The following is a 25,000-nucleotide window of genomic DNA, read 5'->3' as shown; positions in this document are numbered from 1 at the left end:
TCATAAAAACCCACGGATCCCTTAGTGTTTTATCATAGATCCCTTGCGTAGCCAAATTATGAGGCAAGATGTAAATGTAGCCAATAATAATTATTAGGTGTGATAAAATTATAGCCAAATGACTAGGTGTGATAGAAATATAATGTAGTTACGATGTTGTGTGATAGGCATTCCTAGTGCTACTAGGGTAACATCACAAAGTCTTTTAAATTACTAATTAACAGATTCCTTTAGGTGACACGATTCTTGGAACATTTAGTCCTTTTGAAGCAAATTAGGCGTGAAAAATGGCTAGGGTATCACAACACATTTTTTTTATTTCTAAGAATGGTGTAGCAAAACCTTAGTCCGACTTTCCTTCCTTAAAAGCGCTTTGTTCCTTCTTCACCCTATGTCTCTTCCCTTCAGTACCATCATCTTGTTCACGTTGCTTTTGTTTTTATTTTCGGCCAGCAGACCTCCGAGGCTTTGAGCTCTGTGGCCAGGGCGTTCCCCTCTCTTTCCGCAGCCTGATCGTTTCGCCTGAGAAATTCTACCTGTCTTCCGCTATCTCTTTCCTCGACATGGCTTCTGCTTCTCCCTCAGATCTCCGGCCCTTGGTCTCTCTTTCTTCTGATCAAAGGAACCCTCTCCTCAAGAATGTTTGGCCTGAGATTGTCCGCAGCGATGGCGAGGCGAGCTCTAAGAAGCCATTCAAGGAACAGGCAGAGCGGCATCAGTATCATCATCATCATCATCATCATCAGCAGCAGCTCCAGCTTCCTGCCATAGCGGCTATACCGACAGAGTCTGATAAAAAGCAGGCTAGGGTTTTGATGCCGCAGAATGCAGAGCCATCTGGTATGTCAAACCTGAACGCCGCTGAGAAGAAGCAGGTTACGGTTTTACCAGACCCTGTGATTGTTTCATCTGGTATATCAAAGGTTTTGGTGCCTCTGAATGCAGAGCCTGCGATTGTTTTATCTGGTATATCAAACCTGAATGCCACCGCAGTTGAAAGCAAAGTTGCCGTAGCAGATGCTAGGGTTTTCAAAGCTATCTCTGCAGACAGTGTTGGCCACGTTCCGGCTGCAGATGGCATCGACGCTAGGGTTTTCCAAGCTGCCGATGCAGACGGCGCCGAAGCCAGTGTTTCCAAAACTGCCGTTGTGGATGGTGTTGAAGCTAGGGTTTCGAAGACAACATGGCGGAAACCCCTGGCCAATGCTGAAGACAACAGGGAGCCTCAACCTGTCATGGGAGCTGTTGCTTGGCCTGCTTTGGCTGAAGCCTGCAACATTAAGGTCTCTGAGACACGAAAATCCCAGAAAGCAGGCCTCAAACCTTCCCCTGTTTCACTGGGTTTGTCACTTCAGGTGAATATTCCCACTCTTCCTTTATTTCAGTGAAACGCGGATCATAAAAGCAGGCAGTGGCCATACGATTTGTATGACCGATAATTTGTTTTGTCGAATGCACATTGATGCAAACCCGGTCTTTCAGTTCTTTTCAGAAATCACAGGTCACTCTGGAAATCCTTATCCTGTGGATGACTTGAGACTCTCAGTGATTTTGCTTCAGATGATGGATGTGATGATTTGTTGTTTTCTGAAATTCATTGATTCTGCATTATGCAATTTGTTGCCACCAAGGATCAATGAGAACTCAAATAGAACACCTTCATGACATGGCACACGACATATGAATTTAGCAGTCGTGTTTGTGCTTTTTTTTTTGAAATTTGTTAGGAAAGTCATTGGACCAATTTGTACGCTTTAATTATGTGCATGATATGAGGCGGCTCGCAGGAATCTTTATCTGAAATCCCAATGTGTTCAGGAGATGGTTCGAATGGTAGTCACCCTCAACCAGGGGGGAAACACAAATCATCTTTTAAGGGGGGTTTAACAGGAAGTGGTAGACCTGCTTTCCCACCTATGGAGAACATTCCTTCCCCTCCACTGGGGTACCCTGTTCTGGGTGCTTCAGACCAGTCAATGAAACACAATAGGCAGATGAGAGTGAAAGGCGGCTATCCAGCAACCCGGCCTGTTGTTGACCATGTAAGAGTACCTCATCATAGGAATGATGGGATGGGACCCTTCCCTAACAACATAAGGAAATGGCGCAACAATAATAGGGATCATGGCAGGGGAAATCATGGATGGCACTATCATGGCAGGGGTTATGAAAATGCTGGTGATATGGGTATCTTACTGCATGAACAGCGCATAGGTCCCAGGAACATGCCTCGGTCCCATCCTCCTTTCATGAATATCAACCCAGGCTTTTATCATGCTCCAAATTTTCAGAGTACATCTCTTCATCCTTTTCTGAATTTTTAAGATAGTCACTCTCACTTACCTATACAGCTCCCACACCTCAGCAGGTCCAGAACCCAGGCCCCACTGTTGGGATGCCAGAGTTTTACCAGGCTACCAGCTGAGGTGTGGTGATAGGGCTGGAAATTTTGTGCGAGTTCTTACTCCACCATTGTGCATGGTTTTTCCCCCCAATTTGCATATGCTTCAGGTAGAGCTGATCTTAAATTGATATTATGTGCGTACAGATGGTGGCATGTATTATTTACCAGCAGGAGCACCAGATTTTGTACATGGGGCTCCTTATCCACCGCCTCTCAGACCTCCAGCAGGGATGATGCTTGGCCCAGATCCGATCACTCTACAAACTATGTTACTGAAACAAATTGATTATTACTTTAGGTGCACAGACTGTAGATTGGTTTCAGTTGAATCCCTCACTTTGGATGTTATTTGGAAGTTTCCTTCACACGGCGTGTAGTAGTGAATAATTTGTTGTTTGTTTCCAGTATCGAGAATTTGTGCAGAGACATTTACCTACGATCAAATATGGATGAGCAAGGATTTGTTCCGGTGTCTCTGATTGCTAGTTTCAATAGGGTGAGCTCCTTTTTAAACATCTTTCAGTCTGCAGTTCAAGCTGGAAGTAAAGGTTTTGTTTTCTTGATGTAGGTTCGGATGCTGTCACCCATTCCCGCTCTGATCTTGGAGGCTTTGCAGCAGTCTTCAATCGTAGAAGTGCAGGTACATCAGTTTTTCAGAATGCTTTTGTGTTTTGTGTTCCTTGTCATGCTCAAATATGACTTTGTCTTGGATTGTTACACAGCATGACAGAATACGCAGGCGGGATGACTGGGAAAAATGGATATTACGTCCAAATCAAACTAATATTGTAAACACTGTTAAAGAGAACATGGAAATTCTAAATTCCACAGAGGAGGGTTACATAAAGCTGGAACGAGTTGATGATCAGTGTGGTGATGTGATAAACATGGGGTCAGTCCCTCCTCTAGAAGGGGAAGGTAGACAGCAATGTTTGGATAATGCGAGTGCTTTGCAAGAGAACAAAGCAGAAGGTGCTACTTTCTCTATATCCTTGACAGATGCCGATAGTGACAGTGTGAGGTCTGACAGAATCAGTAGTGGTGCCTGTTGCAATAGCTCATTCCATTCAGTGGAAGAAAAGTGTCAGCAGCTTTGTTGTGATGATTCAAATGTTTCAAGGGTTCAGCATGAAATCTCAATGAACATGGATGCATCTTCTCAGCCCTGCTTTTCTGAAGCTAGGGTTGGAAGAGGCGATGGAGATGAAAGCATCAGTAGTGGGCTTAGCAAATCAGAAGGAGACTCAGGCCCAACTTCTTGTTCTTTGCAACCTGGCAACAAATCCAACAGCACAGATGGTACTGCTTGTGACCCGGAAAGAAGTTTAAATGCTGCTAGTGGTGCTATCCTGATCGAAAGAAGCTGTATGTCTTTGCAATTGGTAGTTGAGGAAAATGCAGGCAACCAGGCAAAAACAAAGGATCTATCACACCAGACAAAAAATAATCCCTATTTCTTGCATGAGGACTTTGAACCCAATGGTTCTTTACATTCAGATTCGGGATATCTTTTGAAAAGGTACACAACTCTGTGCACCGTACTGTTGTTTGGACTTGCCAGATTTACAGTTTCACACACGCACGCATGCACGCATGCACGCACCCTTGCATGCACATTCAGATTCGGGATATCTTTTGAAAAGGTACACAACTCTGTGCACCGTATTGTTGTTTTGGACTTGCCAGATTTACAGTTTCACACACGCATGCATGCACATATACCCACATGTACTTCCCGGAGTGCTAGGCTTCATTATGGTTGAGTTTGCCCTGCATCTCCGGAGGTTTGACAGAAACTCAGTACGAAGGGCTTTGTGTGCACTGTGAATATATGCTCTTATGTGTGTGTGTGCGTGTGGAGTGCGTGTGTGAGAGCATATCTTGATACTGAGTTCTACACCCACTATTGGGCACTGATGACGTTAGTGGGGATGTCGTAGTATCTAGTCCATACTATGCATAATGGAGTTGATAGTTATATAGTCTCGTGGGTTGACTACCATGAGTATATAACATGCACGCTCCTAAAAGGTGAATTTGGGCATGTTCCTGGTTTCATCTAGGTATATATATATATATATGTATGTGTGTGTGTGTATGTACGTATGATGTGTGTATGGATGTGCTATGTCTGAATGTGTTTTTATGCGTATCTATGTATTTGCATATGTAAATTGTTACATGCACTCAAGTTGATTGTGGTAACATGCAACAAAGCCTTCTTTAAACCTTTATTTTGGTGAGTTCTTTAGCATCCATTCATTGAGTAGAAAGAAAGAAACGAAGAAAGATATATTAACGTCTGCGAAAGGCTAAAGTGGCCTATGAGACCAAAACATAGTACAGAGCTGATGGTGTCTCATCAAAAGTAAGACAAAAAGGACTATAAAAGTCCTAAACAGCTATGAAAGAAAAATACTCCTACTGAGGTACAACAAAAGTGTATAATATCTACAACTAGCATAAGATTGGTGTAATCTGCTCATCTCTGTATCTCTCTCATGGGGTGCTGTAAGATAGAGAAACTAAAGTGGTGGGGCAGTCGTCTCCTATGGCGGGTGATGATGGCTCTAATCCACCGGTGATGAAGCGGCCGTGGACGAGGTCCTGGTAAGCGTGGGCGTCTCGCTCGACAAAGTGCTATGGCTCTGTCAAGGGTGACTACTCCTTAAGCACGTCTATGGGATGTCTGGCTTGCCAAGGGAGTAGTGGAGGTCTTGGTCGTATTTGCTGGGGTGGTCCTGGCCCTGAAAAAATATGTCATGGGTCGTTGGCGGGGTGGATCCTGGTGTGCTGTCCTGGCTCGTAGGAGAGCCTCTCGATGGCGTCTGAGCTCCAATAAGAAGCCCCAAACACCTCTGATCCTCAAACTCTTATCACATGTCGTAATGGTCCAAAACCCTCTCGGAAGAGAGACCAATATCTCCCTCGTATCTCATAGTACACAGTACATCGGCATATGTAGTCCTCCTCTGACTCCACTTCCGGGTGACAGCTTACAAATGCGGTCTTCTGGCTTCATTCCCTCGTGTCTGCCAGTCTCTACCCTCAACTGATGTGATGAAGTGCGGATTTGTCCAATGGCTCTACGAATGCCATGTGAGAGATTGGTGTCCATGTATGTAGACCGTGTCACAAAGCCATCTGGGGAGAGATGTAGAAAATGGTCCCGATAGTGGGCCATCTTCGTGCCTAGTGGTAGGGGGGGGGGATGGACCATGTCCTTTCTGCATCTAGCCTCACGATGTTCATCCTGATCACCCTATTCTGCTCAGAGCGACTAAGGTCCAAGAAGGGGCAGTCTAGGCTGTAATCAAATGGAGGGAGTGCATCAATCGTCATGCCATGTAATCTCAGCCAGGTACACATCTGGGTGCCCGGTGTACCAACATCGAGTATCGCCGTTTGCTGCTAACTGCCTGGAAGAGATAAGTGCTAGGTCCGGGTATCTCTGTCTGGGGAGCTCCCATATCCTTTGCAAAAATGTCACTGATTGGAACAGGGCTTTGGTAACCATTGGTGCGGCTCCTATCTCTGCTCTGACAATCTCATGAGGTACCAATGGTTTGCTCTGAATAATGCGTGCAATCATAGTCACCAGTGGTGTCTCTAGTACCTGCCATCCATCATAGAAATCTCTCTGTGGTCCGACTTGGTCGACAAGCGGCTCCCTCCTCGTGTGGTAGAGGTTGGGTCCCCATATGGGTGAGCCATATAAGAGAGAGAGAGAGAGAGAGAGAGAGAGAGAGAGAGAGAGAGAGGAGAAAGTAGACGACACAGTATTGGGTCCCAAATACTCACTAAAGGTCCCCCCCCTCCCATATTACTTCTTTGGAGAACTTCTATACAATGCTTGAGAACATGAGTTGGCTGCCCAACACAAGGACAAGGAAGACCGTATGTTTGCTGAGAATCCACCAATCCAAGGGCACTATAGAAGACGCTTCTGGGCCACTTATAGGATAGTTGTAGGACTGCACATATGTTGGTTGAATGCTGAAGAGGGCCTCAATATTTACTTGGAGAGGATGAATGTCACCAGCCTCGACATTTCCCAGTATGAAAGGGGTCTAGTGGACTCCAGGATGTCTAAATATTTGGAAAGTACAAGCTTTGGGAATGGGGGATTATCCTAGAATACAAAGGACCACACTCCTAAAATATAGGAGAGTTGCTATTTTTGGCCGACTCCGATGGAAATTTTGTTCGGGTCATTACATCTGGAATTGAGCAGATACCTAGTCGTTGGCAACAGAATGTCTACTAGTTGGGATATTTTTAGAGGTAAAGATTATGGGAGAATCCATCTCTTAGATTGGGACATGTGGCAAGAGAGTGGATCAAAGTGAGACAAGTGGCCTCACACTTGTTAGAAAGTGGATCAAAGTGAGACAAGTGGCCTCACACTTGTCACTCCAGCTATTATGTGGCTCTCCACTTGTCATTGTAGCCTTCTCTTGCCATTTTAGCTCATTGGAGGCCCAAATCTATAAATTGGAGCCCTCTCTCTTCGTTAATGGAGGCTCTCTTGTTGCACACTAGCATCTACCACCGTTACAGGCTGCCCTAATGAAGGCTGCCCATGAAGAATACCGGTTGTTGGAAATTGTTTTGGAGGCTTCGATCACGAAGAAATAGTGAAGTCACTGTACCTGCTGTACCAACATTTGTACCTGTTATACCAGCCATTGTATCGGTTGTACCAACCATTGTATGTAACTCGCGGCGGTGCCCGGGGGACTAGGGCCTTTGACACACTTGTTGATACCATCAATGCATATTGAAACATTTAAACATGGCCACAGCCTTAACATATATCCATCATCATCACTTTGCATGAAACATAAAAGCTAGACAAAACATCCACAAATGTTGAAAATGGATCTTGCACATGTGACACCACATAGAGGCCGGAATGGGCCGACCCCCCCCCCCCCTTGGAGTATTTTATTACCCAAGGAGAATAATATCATGTACAAGCTTTGAGGGCCTTACTCTCCCCACGGGAGATGCCGGATTATCCATATAAAAATGCCATAACACAGCCCAACACAAGGCAACCAAGTCGGAACATAGGCTAAAGAAATGCCGAGCCAACAACATAATCCATATACCTCCGTGTGGGTATTGATTCTTCCCCAAAAACCACGGGTCTTCATGCAATAGAGCTGGTACAACAAGTACAACTCTCCATTCAGCCGGTACAGTAGGTACAATGGCTGGTACAACCGGTACAGTGGTTGGTACAGCAAGTACAGTGGTTGGTACAGTCGGTATGGTGGTTGGTACAGTAGGTACAACAAGTACAAATGTTGGTACAGCATGTACAGTGACTAGTACAGCAGGTACAGTGGTTGGTACAGCAAGTACAGAAGTTGGTACAGTCGGTACAAGGGCTGGTACAACAAGTACAATGGCTAGAAATCATAATAAATGATTAAATACCCTTGCCTTCAGTATTTCTTCGCGATGGAAGCCTCCAAAACAGTCCCCAACAGCCGGTATTCTTCATGGGCAGCCTCCAAGAGAGAGAGAAAGAGAGTAGCCATCATTAGGGCAGCCTGTGACGGTGGTAGAGGCTAGTGTGCAGCAAGAGAGCCTCTATTAATGAAGAGAGAGGGCTCCAATTTATAGATTTGGGCCTCCCATGAGCTAAAATGGCAAGAGAAGGCTACAATGACAAGTGGAGAGCCACACAATAGCTGAAGTGACAAGTGTAGGGCCACTTGTCTCACTTTGAAGAGTTGTACTTGCTGTACCAACTCTATTGCATGAAAACCCGTGGTTTTTGGGGAAGAATCAGGACCCACACGGAGGTATATGGATTACATTGTTGGTTCAGCATTTCTACAGCCTGTGTTCCGGCTTGGTTGCCTCGTGTTGGGCTGTGTTATGGCATTTGTATATGGATAATCCGGCATCTCCCGTGGGGAGAGTAAGGCCCTCAAAGCTCGTACATGATATTATTCTCCTTGGGTAATAAAATACTCCAGGGGAGGAGGGGGGGGGGGGGGGGGGGGGGGGGGGCATTCTGGCCTCTATGTGGTGTCACACGTGTAAGCTCCATTTTCAGCATTTGTGGATGTTTTGTCCAGCTTTTATGTTTCATGCAAAGTGATGATGGATATATGTGAAGGCTGTGGCCATGTTTAAATGTTTTGTGGTATCAACAAGTGTGTCAAAGGCCCTAGTCCCCCGGGCACTCACCGCGAGTTACATTGGTATCAAAGCATAGGCTTTCTTGGAAGTAGAGGTTTCCTTCTATCAATAAGAAAGAGAAAAGATCTCAAGTGGGGACCACACTTACCATCATTGCTGTTAAGCATGGCTAGCCGCTTCATAGCTTATGAAGCAAGAGCATGAGCAGTAGACAGCTTGTTGATCTAAGGATTTTTGAATTCACAAAATTTTATCTTGGAAGTGTGGAGTTAGCTTTATGTGCACACGTTTAGCACTCTTTCCATATGGATATTGTGGATTATATTATAAAGCTTACAGGCAAGCTATATGGAGATATATCTCGGGATATCTCAAGGATATGGTGAGGAGGTATTTCTTTTGGCTTCATGACCAACCTGGCAAAGAAAAGCTAAGTATACTTTGAGTTTGCAAAGTTGGTGCTTTGGCTATTTACTATGAAGTGTTTTTGATGTTCACTAACCCTTGTATAGCCATGCAAGGAGAAAGGTGGTGTTGTTTTTCTTGAGATGGTTTCAGGGAAACATTGTTTATGGCTCCCTTTATTGGGATGGATTATATTTATGGAGATTTCTTTCTTGGACAAGATGATGGACGAATTTGTCCCAGTTTATAGAGAAGAAATATTTGGATATCTCATGTATATAATGCTTTTATGGATAAAAGTCCACCTCTACTCCAAGGTGTGTGGTTAGCACGGAGTATGTGGTAAGAGTTATGGTATACAGGTCTATGGATTCCTGGACTTCTTTTCTAGGGATTTGGATCCATCCTCAGGTTTATGGATTATGTTTATGACTCCCTTTTACTAGGATGGATTATTCTTTATGGCTCCCTTTACTTGGGATGCTTTGGATGTACGAAACTCATGGTTCACATACCCTGTGTAGTGTTCTCTTGTCCTACGTGCTCTCTTGAAGATTGTTTCTACCATGTGTGGGTGGAACAATAGAGAGCAGATGGAAGGGAACATGGGCACTTCATAGGGTAGTGTCGAGCACAACATGCCGTGTGTAGTGTTCTCTTGTCCTACGTGCTCTCTTGAAGATTGTTTCTACCATATTTGGGTGGAACAATAGAGAGCAGATGGAAGGAAACATGGGCACTTGAGAGGGTAGTGTGAGTTGGTGGCCGAAATGCCTACAAACTATTGGTGGCCGAAATGCCTATAAACTATGTGTAGCAGAAATGCTTATGGAACACCAGGTTATCTTATGCCTGCGAGCGATTGTTTTATCTTGTTACTTGAGCCCACCTCTCATCCAAGGTGTGTGGTGAGAGTACCAACACGGAGTGCAAGTGGTAAAGTGGACATGACGCCTGGTTGGCACGAGACTTATGTCTATGCCAAGGGTCATGTGGATCGATGCCTTGTTGGCAGGAGACTTATTTTGTCTCGCCCATTTATTTGGGACATGGATTATGATATTTGGACTTATGAGACTGATTTGTCTCATCCATTTACTTGGGACATGGATTATGATATCTGGACTTATGGGACTGATTTATCTCGCCCATTTACTTGGGACATGATTATGATATCTAGACTTATGGGACTGTTTTGTCTCGCCCATTTATTTGGGACATGGATTTATTTATCTTTATGCCATATTAGAATCACTATCTCCCCATACAGAGGCCAAGAGGTTCATTGTTCATCTCACCATGCATGTGGATTCATGTTGGGATTGTGAGAGGGCAATTCAATGAACACTCCGCTATACACGTGGATTCGTGTTGCGATTGTGGAGTGAGTGTTTCATTGTTTCCACACCATGCTTGCTGATCATAGTTGGGATTGTATGGGAGAACATGGGAACTGTTGGGATTGGGAGAAAGGATTGCCAGAACTATGGAGAACCAGCTTTTCTGTCACCATGGTTTGTGCTCTTGAATGGCACCAGTTTGTGTGCATAGCACATGTTTCTGTGCGAGGCACTAGTTTCTTGTGCATGGCACTTATTTAAGTGTCTCAGCACCTGGTTGGTGATTTTCATTGGCATATGATTATCTCATTGATATTGGTGATTGAGACACAATTAGCTCTTGTGCGTGTGTCTAGCATATCTTCCATGGAATTCTCGCCCATTTATTTTGGGACATGATTTTGATATTGGTATTATGGAGACTTACTTAGTCTCACCCATTTTTTTGGGACATGGATTCTTTAGTTATATTGGATTTTTGAGACTGTCTCGTCTCGCTCACTTGATGGGACATGATTATATCTTGAATATATGGCTTGAAGCTTAAAGTTGCGGACAACTTTTAAGAAGCTGGGGAGGATGTCACCAGCCTTGACATTTCCGAGTATGAAAGGGGTCTGGTGGACTCTAGGATGTCTAGTTTCTTGTGCATGGCACTTATTTAAGTGTCTTAGCACGTGGTTGGTGATTTTCATTGGCGTATGATTATCTCATTGATATTGGTGATTGAGACACAATTAGCTCTTGTGCATGTGTCTAGCATATCTTCCATGGAATTCTCGCCCATTTATTTTGGGACATGATTTTGATATGACTGTCTCGTCTTGCCCACTTGATGGGACATGATTATATCTTGAATATATGGCTTGAAGCTTAAAGTTGCGGACAACTTTTAAGAAGGTGGGGAGGATGTTACCAGTCTCGACATTTCCCAGTATGAAAGGGATCTGGTGGACTCCAGGATGTCTAAATATTTGGAAAGTACAAGCTTTGGGAATGGGAGATTATCCTAGAATACAAAGGACCACACTCCTAAAATTTAGGAGAGCTGCTATTTTTGGCCGACTTCGATGGAAATTCTGTTCGCGTCATTACATTTGGAATTGAGCAGATACCTAGTCGTTGGCAAAGTGCCTATGACAGAATGTCTACTAGTTGGGATATGTTTAGAGGTAAAGATTATGGGAGAATCCATCTCTTAGATTGGGACATGTGGCAAGAAAGTGGATCAAAGTGAGACAAGTGGCCTCACACTTGTCAAAAAGTGGATCAAAGTGAGACAAGTGGCCTCACACTTATCACTCCAGCTATTGTGTGGCTCTCCACTCGTCATTGTAGCCTTCTCTTGCCATTTTAGCTCATTGGAGGCCCAAATCTATAAATTGGAGGCCTTTCTCTTTATTAATGGAGGCTCTCTTGCTACACACTAGCATCTACCACCGTTACAGGTTGCCCTAATGATGGCTACTCTCTTTCTCTCTCTCTTGAAGGCTGCCCATGAAGAATACCGGCTGTTGGGAAGTGTTTTGGAGGCTTCGATCACGAAGAAATATTGAAGTCACTGTACCTGTTGTACTAGCATTTGTATCTACTGTACCAGTCACTGTACTTGTTGTACCGGGTGAATGGAGAGTTGTACTTGCTGTACCAACTCTGTTGTATGAAGACCCGTGGTTTTTGGGAAAGAATCAGGACCCACACGGAGGTATATGGATTATATTGTTGGTTCAAGATTTCTACAGCTTGTGTTTCTTCTTGGTTGCCTCGTGTTGGGCTGTTTTATGGCATTTGTATATGGATAATCTGGCATCTCCCGTGGGGAGAGTAAGACCCTCAAAGCTTGTACATGATATTATTCTCCTTGGGTAATAAAATACTCCAAAGGGGGGGGAGGGGTCGGCCCATTCCGGCCTCTATGTGGTGTCACACGTGCAAGCTCCATTAAAAGCATTTGTGGATGTTTTGTCCAGCTTTTATGTTTCATGCAAAGTGATGATGGATATATGTTAAGGTTGTGGCCATGTTTAAATATTTTAATATGCATTGATGGTATCAACAAGTGTGTCAAAGGCCCTAGTCCCCCGGGCACTCACCACGAGTTACAACGTACTGAATTCTGATGTGATAGCTTGATTTTTGCTTGATGATTAATGCTGAAGACTAGGCGATTGCTTTTATAGGGCTTGGGGCTGTTGGTCAGCTGAGACAACTGCAGTCGGCCAGCTTTTATTGGACGCATTTAATGCTGCACAAAGTGCGGTTGCCCCACATACTGCTGTCGGCCATTGCTTATGCTCCCTTTACTGCCGTAGGCCAGTATTGATGCCCAAATTCTTGTCTATAGCAGCTGTCGGCCAGTATTGATGCCCAAATGTTTGCCCATCGCTGCTGGCCTCCTATCTACCTACTAGGGATGTCGATTATGCTCTGTACTCTTTTGTACTTATGTCCATGTCTGCCTACATGCTAATGATGCTTCTGATGCAAACCTAAGCTATGGCTGATTGGTATATACGCACTTATCTAATGGGGTTCTCCAAGTGGGTTAAGAGGATTGATTCCAAATCGATCTTTATTACTCGGAGATTGACCTATGTAGCTCGTGCTTGACTGTCCGTGGATTGAGCTCTCACAATGGGGTCACGACGTACGACAAATGTTCCTAAAAAGGTACTATTGTTGACAAATGCTTCACTGATGATGATGGCAGTGTGTCACTGTGTACCCTAGTCATAGTTGTATCTCGTACTGGTACGGACCCCTTTTTTTTTGGGTTTTGTTTGTTTCCTCCAGCATCTCTCCACCTTAAGAAAAAAATTCCAAATGCTAAAAAAAAAAAGAAATCCTGCCTAACGAAGATCCCGAATGCCCGCAATTGTTCGCAACTTTTGTGTCCACTTAGTATTCCATATGGGGTTGTTGAGAGACCTAAAAAATCTGGCAAGGTAGACTGGTAGTGTACACTTGATTGGTAGGATGAGAGAATATTGTTACATCACTTGGAGATCCTTGGTATAGGTAGGCTAGACAGTCAGATTCTCAGGTTATGTACGAGGGAGAAGATTTGGACATGGCCATTTTGATCTGGAGAGGAGTCCCTAAACCTATCGTGCACTGCTTGTATTTGTGCAAGGACGATCCCTTAGTCATAAACGCTACACTGGGAGACCTTTGGTATTGCATTACCCATGCAAATTCTTTTTTGGAGACAATTGGGAGAACCAACTGGGAGAGACACATCTCCATGTTCTGGTTTCTCAAGCACTGTAGACTCCTCCCCCCCCCCCCCCCCCCAAACCTTCCCTCACATTCAAGCTCGAAGCTCCATAGTTTGTAAATGTAAAAAAAAAACCGTATTTTTTTGTACGGTATTCAAAAATTTCATATCGTATCAAAAGTTCCCGTACGGTAACGTATTTTTGTACCGTGACAACTATGACCCCAGTGCAGGGGGCACGTGACATTTTCTCTTGCTTAGCTTGGTGGCAAGTTTAGGGCTTCCAATTAGTCTGCGAGTAACTGGGGTTACTCTAGAAAAAACTCTTCATCAAGCCATATCGCTTCATGGGTCCCTTGGTCGTTGAACTTCGTATAGAATTGTCTGAGTCTTCGACTGGAACCATGCTTCCATTTGTGGAGGAGAAGTTGTTTTGGCACTATGACTTTTGTTTCGTAGATCATATTTGGTTACTACTCTTTTGATACATCTTGCAATGTTGGACCTACATATGGCTTCAATCAAGAAACGTGAAAGACATTGTGTATAGTCCAACTTTCCAGCAACTTTAACTTCAAAGAGACATCACTTAACTTTTGAAGGACTTGAAAAGGGCCGAAACTACAGAATGAAAGCTTGGGACAATACTTGCCCACTTGCTTCAGCATTGCTTCATGATTCGGAGATATACCCAATCCCCTTCCTTAAAATTGACATCTCTTGGATTTGTTGGCTTGCCGAGTAAAAGCTTTCTGAGCTTCGGTAAGGCACTCCTCAATGATTGCTGAAAATGTTTTGGTTCCTGGTCTCTAGGGATGGTGATACTTGTCTCGTCAAAGAGATGAGAACCGGCGACCAAATCTCATACAGCGTCCGGTCAATGCTAGATGAGTGAGTATCATTCAGGATTGCCTGTACCAACGGAAGATACTGTTCCCATTTGGATTGCTGGTCATGGCATTATGATTTGAGAACGTTAAAGGCCAATTGATTATATATCTCTGTTTGTGGATGGAATGCACTAGACAGGTGCAACTTAGTCCCAAAGTTATCAAATAGCGCTCTCCAAAAATGGGACGTGAACTTCAGATCTCTGTCTAATGTGATTGTCTGTGGCAAACCACCAATGGGATACCAAAATCGAATGAACAAGTGAGCTATGTCCTCAGCCATGCTGTTTGCTTGCATGGAACGAGCATGCAGAACTTACTGATTCCATCCACATTAGTAATGCACTGTGTGTTTCTAGATCTAGATGATGCGGGAAGAGGGCTACGAAGTCCATATTGATGTCGTGAAAAGGTCCTTTTGGAATAGGCAAAGGTTGAAGTAACCCTATCTGTTTCGTAAGTGGACTTTCACTTTTTGACATATCTGGCATAAGTGGACGTGTTGGTAGACATGCCGTCGCATTTTGGGCCAATAAAATGACCGCTCTAACTTCTCCAGTTTACTGTTGATACCTCTATGACCTCCGATAAGAGGATCATGGGTATCATGGAGAAGTAATTGGCGCTTTTCTTTGAGTAGAGATAGGCGGTTCTTGTAAACCAACTAGCCATCGTGTATACTGTAAGTGGTTTGGTTTTGAATTGACGGCTAACTAATACTGAGTCCCGAATTCTTCGGAATCTGCATACTGTGCCTTCATGCTTTTCAAGTCCTTTCTTTGAATTTCTAGCATAGTGGACCCCTGCAAAGTTTGAATTGTGTCTTTTCAACTTAGAAACGTGGTTATTCTTACTAGGGACGTATTCAATCATTCTTCCAAATTGTTGGAACAAGTGACTCTATTTGGATTGCTGTCACTCCATTGAGCACTGGGCATGGTTTGCAACCATTTAAGTGCTTGGTGATTTGTATTTACTGTGAAATCTCTCCCGTAAAGGAAATCTCTCTTAAAAGGAAATGGCATTGGTAATCATCTCGAAAGGATCATTCCATGATGCCAACTTCAAGACTAGTGACTTGAAGGCAACTTTCTTCAATGCTTAGAATACCTCTAGAGCCTTGCATGTAACAAGCACTTTCTCACGACGAGTCTTCATGCCCTTGAGTAAGTATGTGAGAGGTGTTGTAAGGTCAGAAAACTTGTCCATATGCGTATTGTAGGCCTAACAAAGACCCACAAATGAGCGGATTTTCTGGGGTGTCTTGGGAATATCCCAATTGAGTATGGCATGTACCTATTCAAGGTCGAGGCTAATACCTGACGAGCTAATGATGTATCCTAGGTAATGTATTTCTAGTACTGCAAACTCACTTTTCTTGGCATTGATAAACAACTCATTGTCTTGCAAGAGTTGTAAAACTTCTGCCACATCTTGCTCATGTTGCTCTCCAGTCCCTATATCATCTAAAAAGATGAAGACGCATTCGCCAATGAGATTCCGAAAAACTCAAGACATCATCTTGTTCGTTGGTGCATTGGTTAGTCCAAAAGGCATCACCACAAACTCAAAGTGGTCTCGTTCGGTCCTGCATCGGCCTCAAAGATCCAAACGTGATGGTAGCCACTCTTAAGATCTATCTTAAAGCAAAATTTAGCACCATGGAGTCACTCTAGGATGTACTCTATTTTGGGCATGGGGAATCTATTCTTAACTATTAGCTTGTTTAGCGCCTTGTAATCCACACATAAGCGTGCGGTCTTATCCTTATTTTGGACAAACAGGATGGGAGTGGTAAATGGGGAGGAGGAAGGTCGGATAACTGTTGCTCCAGCTCGCTCTCCAATGCCTTAGGAAGGCGATAGGGGAACTTGTTGGGAGGCTTTGAACTTGGAACCAACTCTATGCGATGGTTTTGAAGTCTACTGGGTGTGAGGTCGTCTCGCAACATACTGTTGCTGTATTGAGACAAGAGACCAGCCATCCTCTACTCCAATGCGGGTGCTGTGTGAACAACATTAGACTGAGATCGGACATAAATCAGCGCACACTCTGCTCCCTTTCTCATGGCTCGTTTGGCCTGAATGTGGGAAATGAGTGGTATTCCTATTAACATATGTCATCTCCCGTTGGTGGCTATTTTGGTGTCTACGTATGCCCTTCTTATGCTCAGGCATTCCCCTATTTTCCCCCCTATTTTCCCTATTTTTATGGGCCTTTGATGTGGGTTGCCCACCCTTATTATGGCTTTGTCACATGCGGAAGCTCTGGGAGTCTTCTTTCAGCCCTAAACACCATCCTGGAACAACTTGATGCAAACGCAAGCAAGAGAGATCGAGAGAAGAGAGAGAGAGCCGAGTTTAAGTATATTCATATAGTATACAACTCTTGGCCAGCCTTTGGCTGCCATCATCAAAAGTATCTCGACTCATCTAAAGTCCTACATCTAGTGACTCAGCCCCTAGTGAACTGAATGACAACAAGAACTCTGCCCTTTGCTATTTATAGGCCTTGGAAAACCCATATGGACTGGCCGACCTGCTGTTGGCCAGGTCCCTGGACAAACCCCCTTCTTTGCTGCAGCCGACTCAGATAAATCTCCATAAATACTGGCTGACACCCTTTTGGGTTCTACCAGTGTCTTCCTTGCCCTTACCTAGTTGCTGCAGCTCCTGAATTTGGTTCTAACTGGTTCTTTATTTGCTGCCCTTCAGGAAATCGCCTTGGGAATGAGCATGCACATGTCTTGCACATGACAGGTTTTTATGCCTATTTTCAGGTCATGTAGGAGTCTAGGAGGCTGTCGGCCAGCTTATGTGCAGAGTATATATATGCTGGCCCTCCCCCCTCACTTCTCATCATCGTTTCTTGATCATTTGGTGAGCACCTTCAGCCCTCTGCCTATGGAGCCCCTACGAGCTGGTTGAATCCATCTTTTTCTTGAGGATTAGTGCATCAGCGTTTTGCTGTTTTTTCTGTCATCTCTCTCTTGGAGCTTCAGCGTTTTTGTCATTCGTCTACATCTTTCCGCTGCCCTTTGACATGGTATCAAAGCCCAAAGGCATCTAGACGTGAAATCACTGATTGGTGCTGATTTTTGCCGTGTTTTCACACGAACTTGGTGGCTGCACGCAGTCTTTCACACCCGTGTTTTCTTCTTTGGAGGGGCAGATCTGCATTTTCTGCATTTTTTTCTCCTCTCCACTCACTTCCTATCCCGCCCACTCTCCCTACAAGTGCAGAGAGCAGCTCTTGGGTTGTTTTGGTGTCAAAACCCCACCGGATCTCCTTGTGGAACGCTCTTGGTACGAGACTCGAAACCTGCAAACAAACAACAAGGACTCACCTCCCAACCATGACAACCGTGGGCAAGCCCACAGTCTTGGCTGTCCCCACCGAGCCACAAGCTGAGCTAACTAGGTTGACGTATCGACCAATCTCCTCCTTGCGACGTCCTGTACCGCCACGGAGCCACCCTCGCGGGCCTCGAGATTGCTGCCGGCCTCGGCTGCGTAAAGCAGGTGCACGTCTGCACTAGATCCAAGCTCTAGACCATAGAGCTCTCACAAATCACGCAAGACTCTATATGACTAATGACTAACCTTGGCCACCCTTTTATAGGCTCTTGGTCGGTCATCGGGCGTCCACACTTGGGCGCTCGCCCATCCATGCTTGGGTGCCCCCTCGTTAGTCTATCCCTAACTTAGCTCGCTAATCAGCCTGCCTAGCTCCAAGCTTCCCCAAACCTCGAAGCTAGTCTTGTGTCCGTGTAGCACACGGTAGATACACGTTGTGCACATGACATACTCTCCTTCCTCTAAGAGCTCACTCCTGAGCTCACTAAAAAGCCAGGGTAATCTCTTTGAAGAGTAGTCAATGCCTCCCATGTAGCGTTCTCCTCAACACGATCCTTCCACTTGATCTTGTATTCCGTGATAAGCGTATTACGCAATCTTCTTTCACGAAATCCAAGAATCTTTTCAGGTTCGTGCGGAACAAATGTCATGTCCTCGACATCTATAGTTTCTTGAGGAGTAACTAACTGGTCTGTTCTACCCAGTACTTCCTTAAGTCTACTGACATGAAATATAGGATGAACTTTCACATGAGAAGACAAATCCAATTCATATGCGACTGAACCAATCCTTTGTGTAATACGAAATGGTCCACAGTATCTAGGGGATTATTTCGGAGATCGACCTGTCCGTAAAGTCTCGGAGTCTTTCGGAACTCGTAAATATACCATTGTTCCTTCAGAGAACTCTCTGGGTGAACGATGTCTATTAGAATAAAATCTGTCTCGGTCTTGAGCACTTCTAATAGATTCTTTCGCAACTTGTAACATTTCTTGCATATCTTGCAAAAATTTACGTGCTGCATCATGCTGAAGTCTTGAGAATCCTACTGTAATAACAGGTGATCTAGGTTGAAAACCATACATAAGCATAAAAGGACTAAAACCTGTACTCGTATGCTTAGTCTGTTATACGCAAATTCTAACATAGGAAGATAATCCTCCCATGAACTCTGTCTTTTGGATACATATGCTCCAAGCAAATCCTCCAAAATTTGATTCACTCTTTTTGTCTGGCCGTCAGATTGAGAATGATATGAGGAACTCGAATTCAAAGTTGTTTCCAACTTCTCAAAAACAAGTTTCCAAAAATCACTCGTAAACTTAGAGTCCCTATCACTGACTATGTCCTGCGGTAATCCGTACAGTCTAAACAATTGCTCGATAAACTGCCGTGCTGATTGCGTAGCTGTAATAGTCTTGCGGGTCCATAAAAATCTAGCCATTTTTGTCAAGCGATCTACCACAACCCAAATAGAATCGTGGCCTTGATGTGTTCTTGGCAATCCGGTAATAAAATCCATGGAAATACTTTCCCATTTATTACCTGGGATTTGCAAAGAATGCAACAACCCAGCCTGTCTAAAGCGTTCAGCTTTCATTCCCTGCCAAATTTGACACTTGAGAACATAATCTTCTACATACCCTTTCATCTTTGGCCAATAAAAAGTGTGTTTCACTAACGATAGTGTCCTATGTACCCTAGGGTGTCCAGCAGAAGAGGCGTCGTGACACTCCTTAAGAACCTTGGACCGAATGTTCGGGATCTGTGGTACACAAATTTTGTCATTACGAAATAGTAAACCATTTGGAATCATCCACTAGCCTCCTGTAGCCTGAATGGTAGACTGCTCAGTCATTGAGTCTTGGTCAATCAATGAGCTCCCGTCCTGGATCTTCTGCCAAAATGGACCAAAATAACTATCAGTCCTGCAAAGCCCTCTCAATGACTGAAATAAGCCAGTAGAAATCTCGGTAAACGACAAAGTATTCATCTCTCTAATTCGACTAAGCGCATCTGCAACACTATTCATGGACCTTTTCTATAACGAATCTCAAAATCAAAATCTTGCATTAACTCAGTCCAACGAGCTTTCCTTTCTCTCAAATCATCCGCATCACACACATACTTGATCGACTGATGATCAGTCAATACCACAAACTTGGAGCCATATAAATAATGTCTCCAAACCTTGAGAGCATGAATCACAGCATAAAGCTCCTTCTCAAGGGTTGGTTAGCCAACGAGATTGAGTGTCGTCTAGCTTTTTACTTTCAAAAGCAACAGGTCTACCATCTTGAAATAGAGCAGCTCTGATGGCATAGTCACTGGCATCAGTTTCAAGAACATAAGGTCGACTAGGATCAGGTAATGCTAAGATAGGTGCTTCCTTGACTTTATCTTTCAAAAGTCTGAAGGCCATATCCAAATCGTTATTTCAAGTGATAGGCTGATTTAACTTACGTCCACGACCTTTCAATAAGTCGGTCATCGGTAGTATGAGCTGAGAGTACTCCCGCACAGATTTCCGAAGAAAAACAACAAAACTGAGAAAAGAATGAAGTTGTTTCACTGTTCGCGGTATAGGCCAGTCCAGAACCTTGTGAACTCGGTCATAGTCAATGCTCAACCCATCTCTAGTGATCTTGTGTCCCAAGTAAATGATGTCTGTCACAAAAAACTCACATTTACTTAACTTAGCATATAGTCGATTCTGTCTTAAAATAGATAAGACAATCGTGAGGTGTCTAACATGATCCTCAAGAGTACGACTATGTATCAAAATATCATCTAGGAACACCACCACAAATTTTCCCAAATGTTCACGAAAAAGATCGTTCATCATTTGCTGGAAAGTGGCTGGAGCCTTGGTTAATCCAAAAGGTAATACGAGAAACTCGTAATGGCCATACCTAGTCCGAAAGGCGGTTCTTTCGACATGCCTTTCATGAATACGTATCTGGTGATAGCCAGTACGTAAATCTATCTTCGTGAAATATTTCGCTGCTGCTAACTGGTCAATCAGGTCATTTGATCTAGGGAGAGAATAACGGTTCTTAATTGTCAGCTTGTTCAATCTCTTATAATCTGTATACATTCTCCAGGTGTTGTCCTTCTTTCTCCTAAGCAACACAGGTGCACCCCAAGGTGATTCACTTGGACGGATCTGGCCCATCCTCAAATAATCTTCGAGTTGTTTAGCCAACTCATCTTCCTCAGCTTGGCTCATCCTGTAAGGTGGAATATTGACAGGATGAGTACCAGGGATCAAGTCAATACGATGATCTACGACCCATTTAGGTGGTAAACCCGATGGCAGTTCCTTAGGAAATACATCTTGAAACGAATCAAGTATCTTCTGTAATTCTTTGCTTTCAAACACACTTAATTCATTGACATCCATGGAAGGGATGAGAAAGGAAGAAAGTGGAATCAATACACAATGGAAAGCGGTATACAAAGAAGAATCCATTATATTTCCAAAATCAACTATATTTACAAGAGGTCTTTGAGAGGGATGTATACAATCACCTAAAATAATATACTGGATGTTCCTATGCTGAAAAGAAAAAATATGAACTAGACCAATCTATCTGGACTTGAAGAGTCTTAAACCACTCAATCCTTAATAACAAGTCTACATTTTCTAGGTGCATAACATAGCATTCCAGAGTATCTTTGTAGTCCTGAATCTGGATTGGAAGCATCTCCACCTTTCGATCCCATACTTGCCTTCCCGCAGGTAGGTGTACCTCATAGGTATGATCGCTGGGTGTCGTATCAAGACTCAATTTCTGCACAAGTTTGTAGTTAACAAAGTTGTGTGAGCTGCCAGGGTCTAGAAGAATGTGAATTCTATGGCCATTCACTTCTTAATAAACTCGGAGAAGATCATGCAAGCCAAATACTTTAGAGTTGAACAGACAATCAGAGCATGTACTAGGGCGAGAAAGTACAGTAACTGACGTACCTGTCAAAGACAACTGGTTAGCTGCCTTTGGCTTGGGTCGTGCGTTGGTCTTTGCACCCTTTTGCTTGGGGCACTCGTTACGCATGTGTCCTTTTTCTTCGCAGATAAAACAACGTTCCTCCTTCTTGAGCTTCAAAGCTTTAAGGAGTCGTTTCTTCTTCGGTGGTGTCGAACTTGAATTCTTCGAAGGTTGGTTCGAAGACTTTTCTTCAGTCGTGTTTGCCATAGGTGCAGAGAACTTTCTTTTATGCTTGTTCCCTTGCTCGGTAACAGGTTTCGACTTGGAAGAGACCATTGTATCACCATAGATACGAGCTGAATGAATGGCCTCGTCAATCTAGAGGTAGACCTCATAAGTGAGGTACTGCGAGGTCATGGTCAAAGCTGTAAACCGGGCAACATCATCATAATCATTCTCTTTCTTGAAGACGTCTTCGAATTGTGCCCAAGTTGTTGGCTTAGGGCTGAGTTCCTTCCACCAAAGCAAAGCTTTGCCTGAGAGGAAACCTGCTGCTAACTGGATCTTTTTTCTATCATCATATGGATGAAATTGAAAATGGACCTGCCACTTATGTAGCCAAGTGTCCACGATCTCCTTGGTACGTTGCTTTTGCTCCCTCCTGAACGGTTCCGGAGCAATATTGGGGCCTAAAGCAGAGGCCAAGGTGTCCATACCCGAAAGAGTAGAGGGGGTAGTGGTCAAGAGAGAGAGAGAGTTCTGCAAAGCTTGCATCGGGGCGGCGATTTGTGCCTGACGTTCCGAAGAAGAAGCTTCGAGAGCTACTTTGAACTCTTGGAAATCAGATTTGGACTCACAATCGTCAAAAAGATCGGCATCGGTATCTTGTGTAGCCGGCAAGCCTTCGCGTTCGACAAGGGGCTCCAACTTGGATTCTTGGGTCGACATCGTGAAGAGGGCAAGTGGAGAGAAATTTCGATCTTTGCACAATAAAAGTGCAAGAAGCAAGTCGAGAGGGCAAGTGGAGAGAACTTTCGATCTTTGCACAATAAAAGGGAACTTGAGAGCTTGAGAGCTTGAAAACTTGAGAGATGTGTGGTAAGAAGCCCACTGAAGGGGTTTATATAACTGTCCCAAAAAGCTACTTGAGCTTTTGCTTTTGTGTTTAAAAAGATAAAATTAAAAAAAATAAAATAAAAAAATAAATTATATATATATGTATGTATATATATATATATATATATGTATATATGTATATATATGTATATATGGATATATATATTCTGCTTTCTTAAAAAAAACACATCTTTGAACCTTAGAGGGGACCCTTAAACTTTAAATGGGTCTTTAAACCTTTTAATAAGGTTTAATCCAAAAAAACGAAAGCAAAGCGTATGTTTTGTTTTTTTTTTTCAAAAAAAAAAACAAAAACTGAATTCAAATGCTGGTATGCTTTCTTGTTTTATCTGTGCCCAACTGAAAATAGCGCCACCTGCCGCCTGCGTGGCGTGAAGTCGTGGGATTGAAGTCGCCGACGCCTGTGCTCATGCCTTGCCCTCTGCGCAAAGGCGTGGCTGCCTGCGCACGGCTGTTTGTCCACGCTGCACGCTTGCGCACAAGCTTTGCCGACTGCGCACTCTTTCTCTTGGTTTAGGCAGGTATGTTTTTTCTTTTGGTTGATGATTTTAGCAGGTATACCCAGGCCTATTTTCTCAAATCCAAAGATGAAACTTTTGATAGATTCCAAACATGGAGAACCTAGGTGGAGAAATAGTTAGATCACTCTTGACATAACGAGCCGACAAAGGAGGCGAGGTTACTTCTCATCAGTTTAACCAATATTGTAAGCTACGTGGCATTCAACGGGAGTTTGCCAACATAGGTACTCCTTCAGAGAACGACGTAGTGGAGCGAAAGAACCGAATGGTGATTCATATGGCTCGGACAATGTTGGAACATTGGAGTATTTCTCAAAAACTCTGGGCGGAGGCAATTGCTACTGTTGTTTACATTCTCAATCGGTTCTCTACTACTGCTGTTCTAGGGCAGCCTGCGTGCTGGCAAGGAATGTCCAGTCTGAAAGTGGAAGCGTTTCAAATCATTTTGGCTGTCGGCCACGATCTTCTTGGAGTGTGCACAATCATGAGATGTCCGTTCTTCCTTTGCTTACTCCCTTTCAGGTCTACCTCGGACGAAAACCCTTGGTTTCACACTTTTGGGTTTTTGGCTTAGATGCATTTGTTCATGTATCTGATGGTGACAGGGGGAAGCTGGACGCTTAGTCCAAGGACCATATTTGGGTTGGTTCAGCTCAGAATCCAAAGGTTGTTGGCTCTACAATCCTGCAACCTCGAAGTTCATCGTTAGCAAAGATGTGGTGGTTGATGAGTCTGTCAAAATACGCAGCGGAGATGATAACCAAATCTAAGACCACAAGAGCAAGTAGAGTGCAGAAAATAGACAGCACAAGAGAAGGAGAGAGATAGGCGTGTAACTCTGGTCTATATACACAAGATCTCGGAATGATACAAGATGAATATGGCAAGGGGCTATGGGACCATTTTATATGGCCCCAAAGAAGCAGTCAGCCTGCTTCAGGGACAGCCGACAGGGCCTGTATCTCCATGACCTGCTGTATCAAGTCGGCCAGCAACTGTGTACTCCAGCCACCACAGGGCAGCCACCCAAGCCATAGAAAAATAGGGAAAAAATGGGGAAAAATACGGGGAGTGAGGAAAAATGAGAAAAAATGAGAAAAAATGAGAAAAACACCTATGAGGGCGGGCACACCCACAACAGAGGCCCTGGTGTCTCAATAAAGACAGGAGATGACTTCTAACAGAGTCCTCATCTTCCATTGCAGAGGGGGCTTCTTCATCTTTAGGGACTGATTCGACTCAGCCTCTCCTTGGTTCCTTGCTAGATCCTCTTGTTCCTCTTCCTCGACTTGACTTGGCACATCTTTGAGCACCTCACACGGAGGAATCATCCGACATTGATCAGGAGGAGGAGATTTCGGTGGATGCTCCACAGCAGGCTACATCCAAGGAGCATGGTTTGACATCTGAGGGGGGATCTCGTATTCCCAATTGGCTGAATGAGACCATAGTGGCACCCGGTTCGCGCACCGCCTAGGTGGTCCGGTTCGATACGGACGGTTCAGTTCAGTACGGCACTATGGTGGCCGTTCAGTCGAATCCAGTCAACTGTTTTTTTTGGCCGTTTTTTTCGTTTTTCTCGCCGTTTCTTTCCGATTTGTGGATTGTTTTAGGTTTTAGCCCTTGGCCCTTAGCTTGCCTT

General features: G+C 44.0%; 1 protein-coding gene across 2 annotated transcripts in view; it reads left to right on the top strand.

The window, feature by feature from the left end:
- The first annotated feature begins 286 nt into the window (after positions 1-286).
- Positions 287-25,000, top strand: part of LOC147625562 (uncharacterized) — a 63,697-nt gene continuing 38,983 nt past the window's right edge. Inside the window, exons 1-7 of one of the 2 annotated variants that reach the window (XM_086817070.1) lie at positions 381-840; positions 946-1,355; positions 1,788-2,292; positions 2,549-2,702; positions 2,810-2,900; positions 2,973-3,044; positions 3,127-3,923. In XM_086817070.1, the coding sequence (XP_086673196.1) occupies positions 564-840; positions 946-1,355; positions 1,788-2,292; positions 2,549-2,702; positions 2,810-2,900; positions 2,973-3,044; positions 3,127-3,923 (2,306 nt within the window). In that variant the 5' untranslated portion in view covers positions 381-563. Of the gene's footprint in view, positions 1,356-1,787; positions 2,293-2,548; positions 2,703-2,809; positions 2,901-2,972; positions 3,045-3,126; positions 3,924-25,000 lie in introns of both variants that reach the window. The other variant, XM_086817069.1, reaches the window with a different exon arrangement.

Source organism: Cibotium barometz, chromosome 23 (assembly GCF_041138505.1).
Source record: "Cibotium barometz isolate CiBa-2024 chromosome 23, ASM4113850v1, whole genome shotgun sequence".
NCBI classification, from domain to species: domain Eukaryota; kingdom Viridiplantae; phylum Streptophyta; class Polypodiopsida; order Cyatheales; family Cibotiaceae; genus Cibotium; species Cibotium barometz.
The sequence above is the reverse complement of the archived record's forward strand: the minus strand, read 5'-3'. Positions and strand labels throughout refer to the sequence as shown.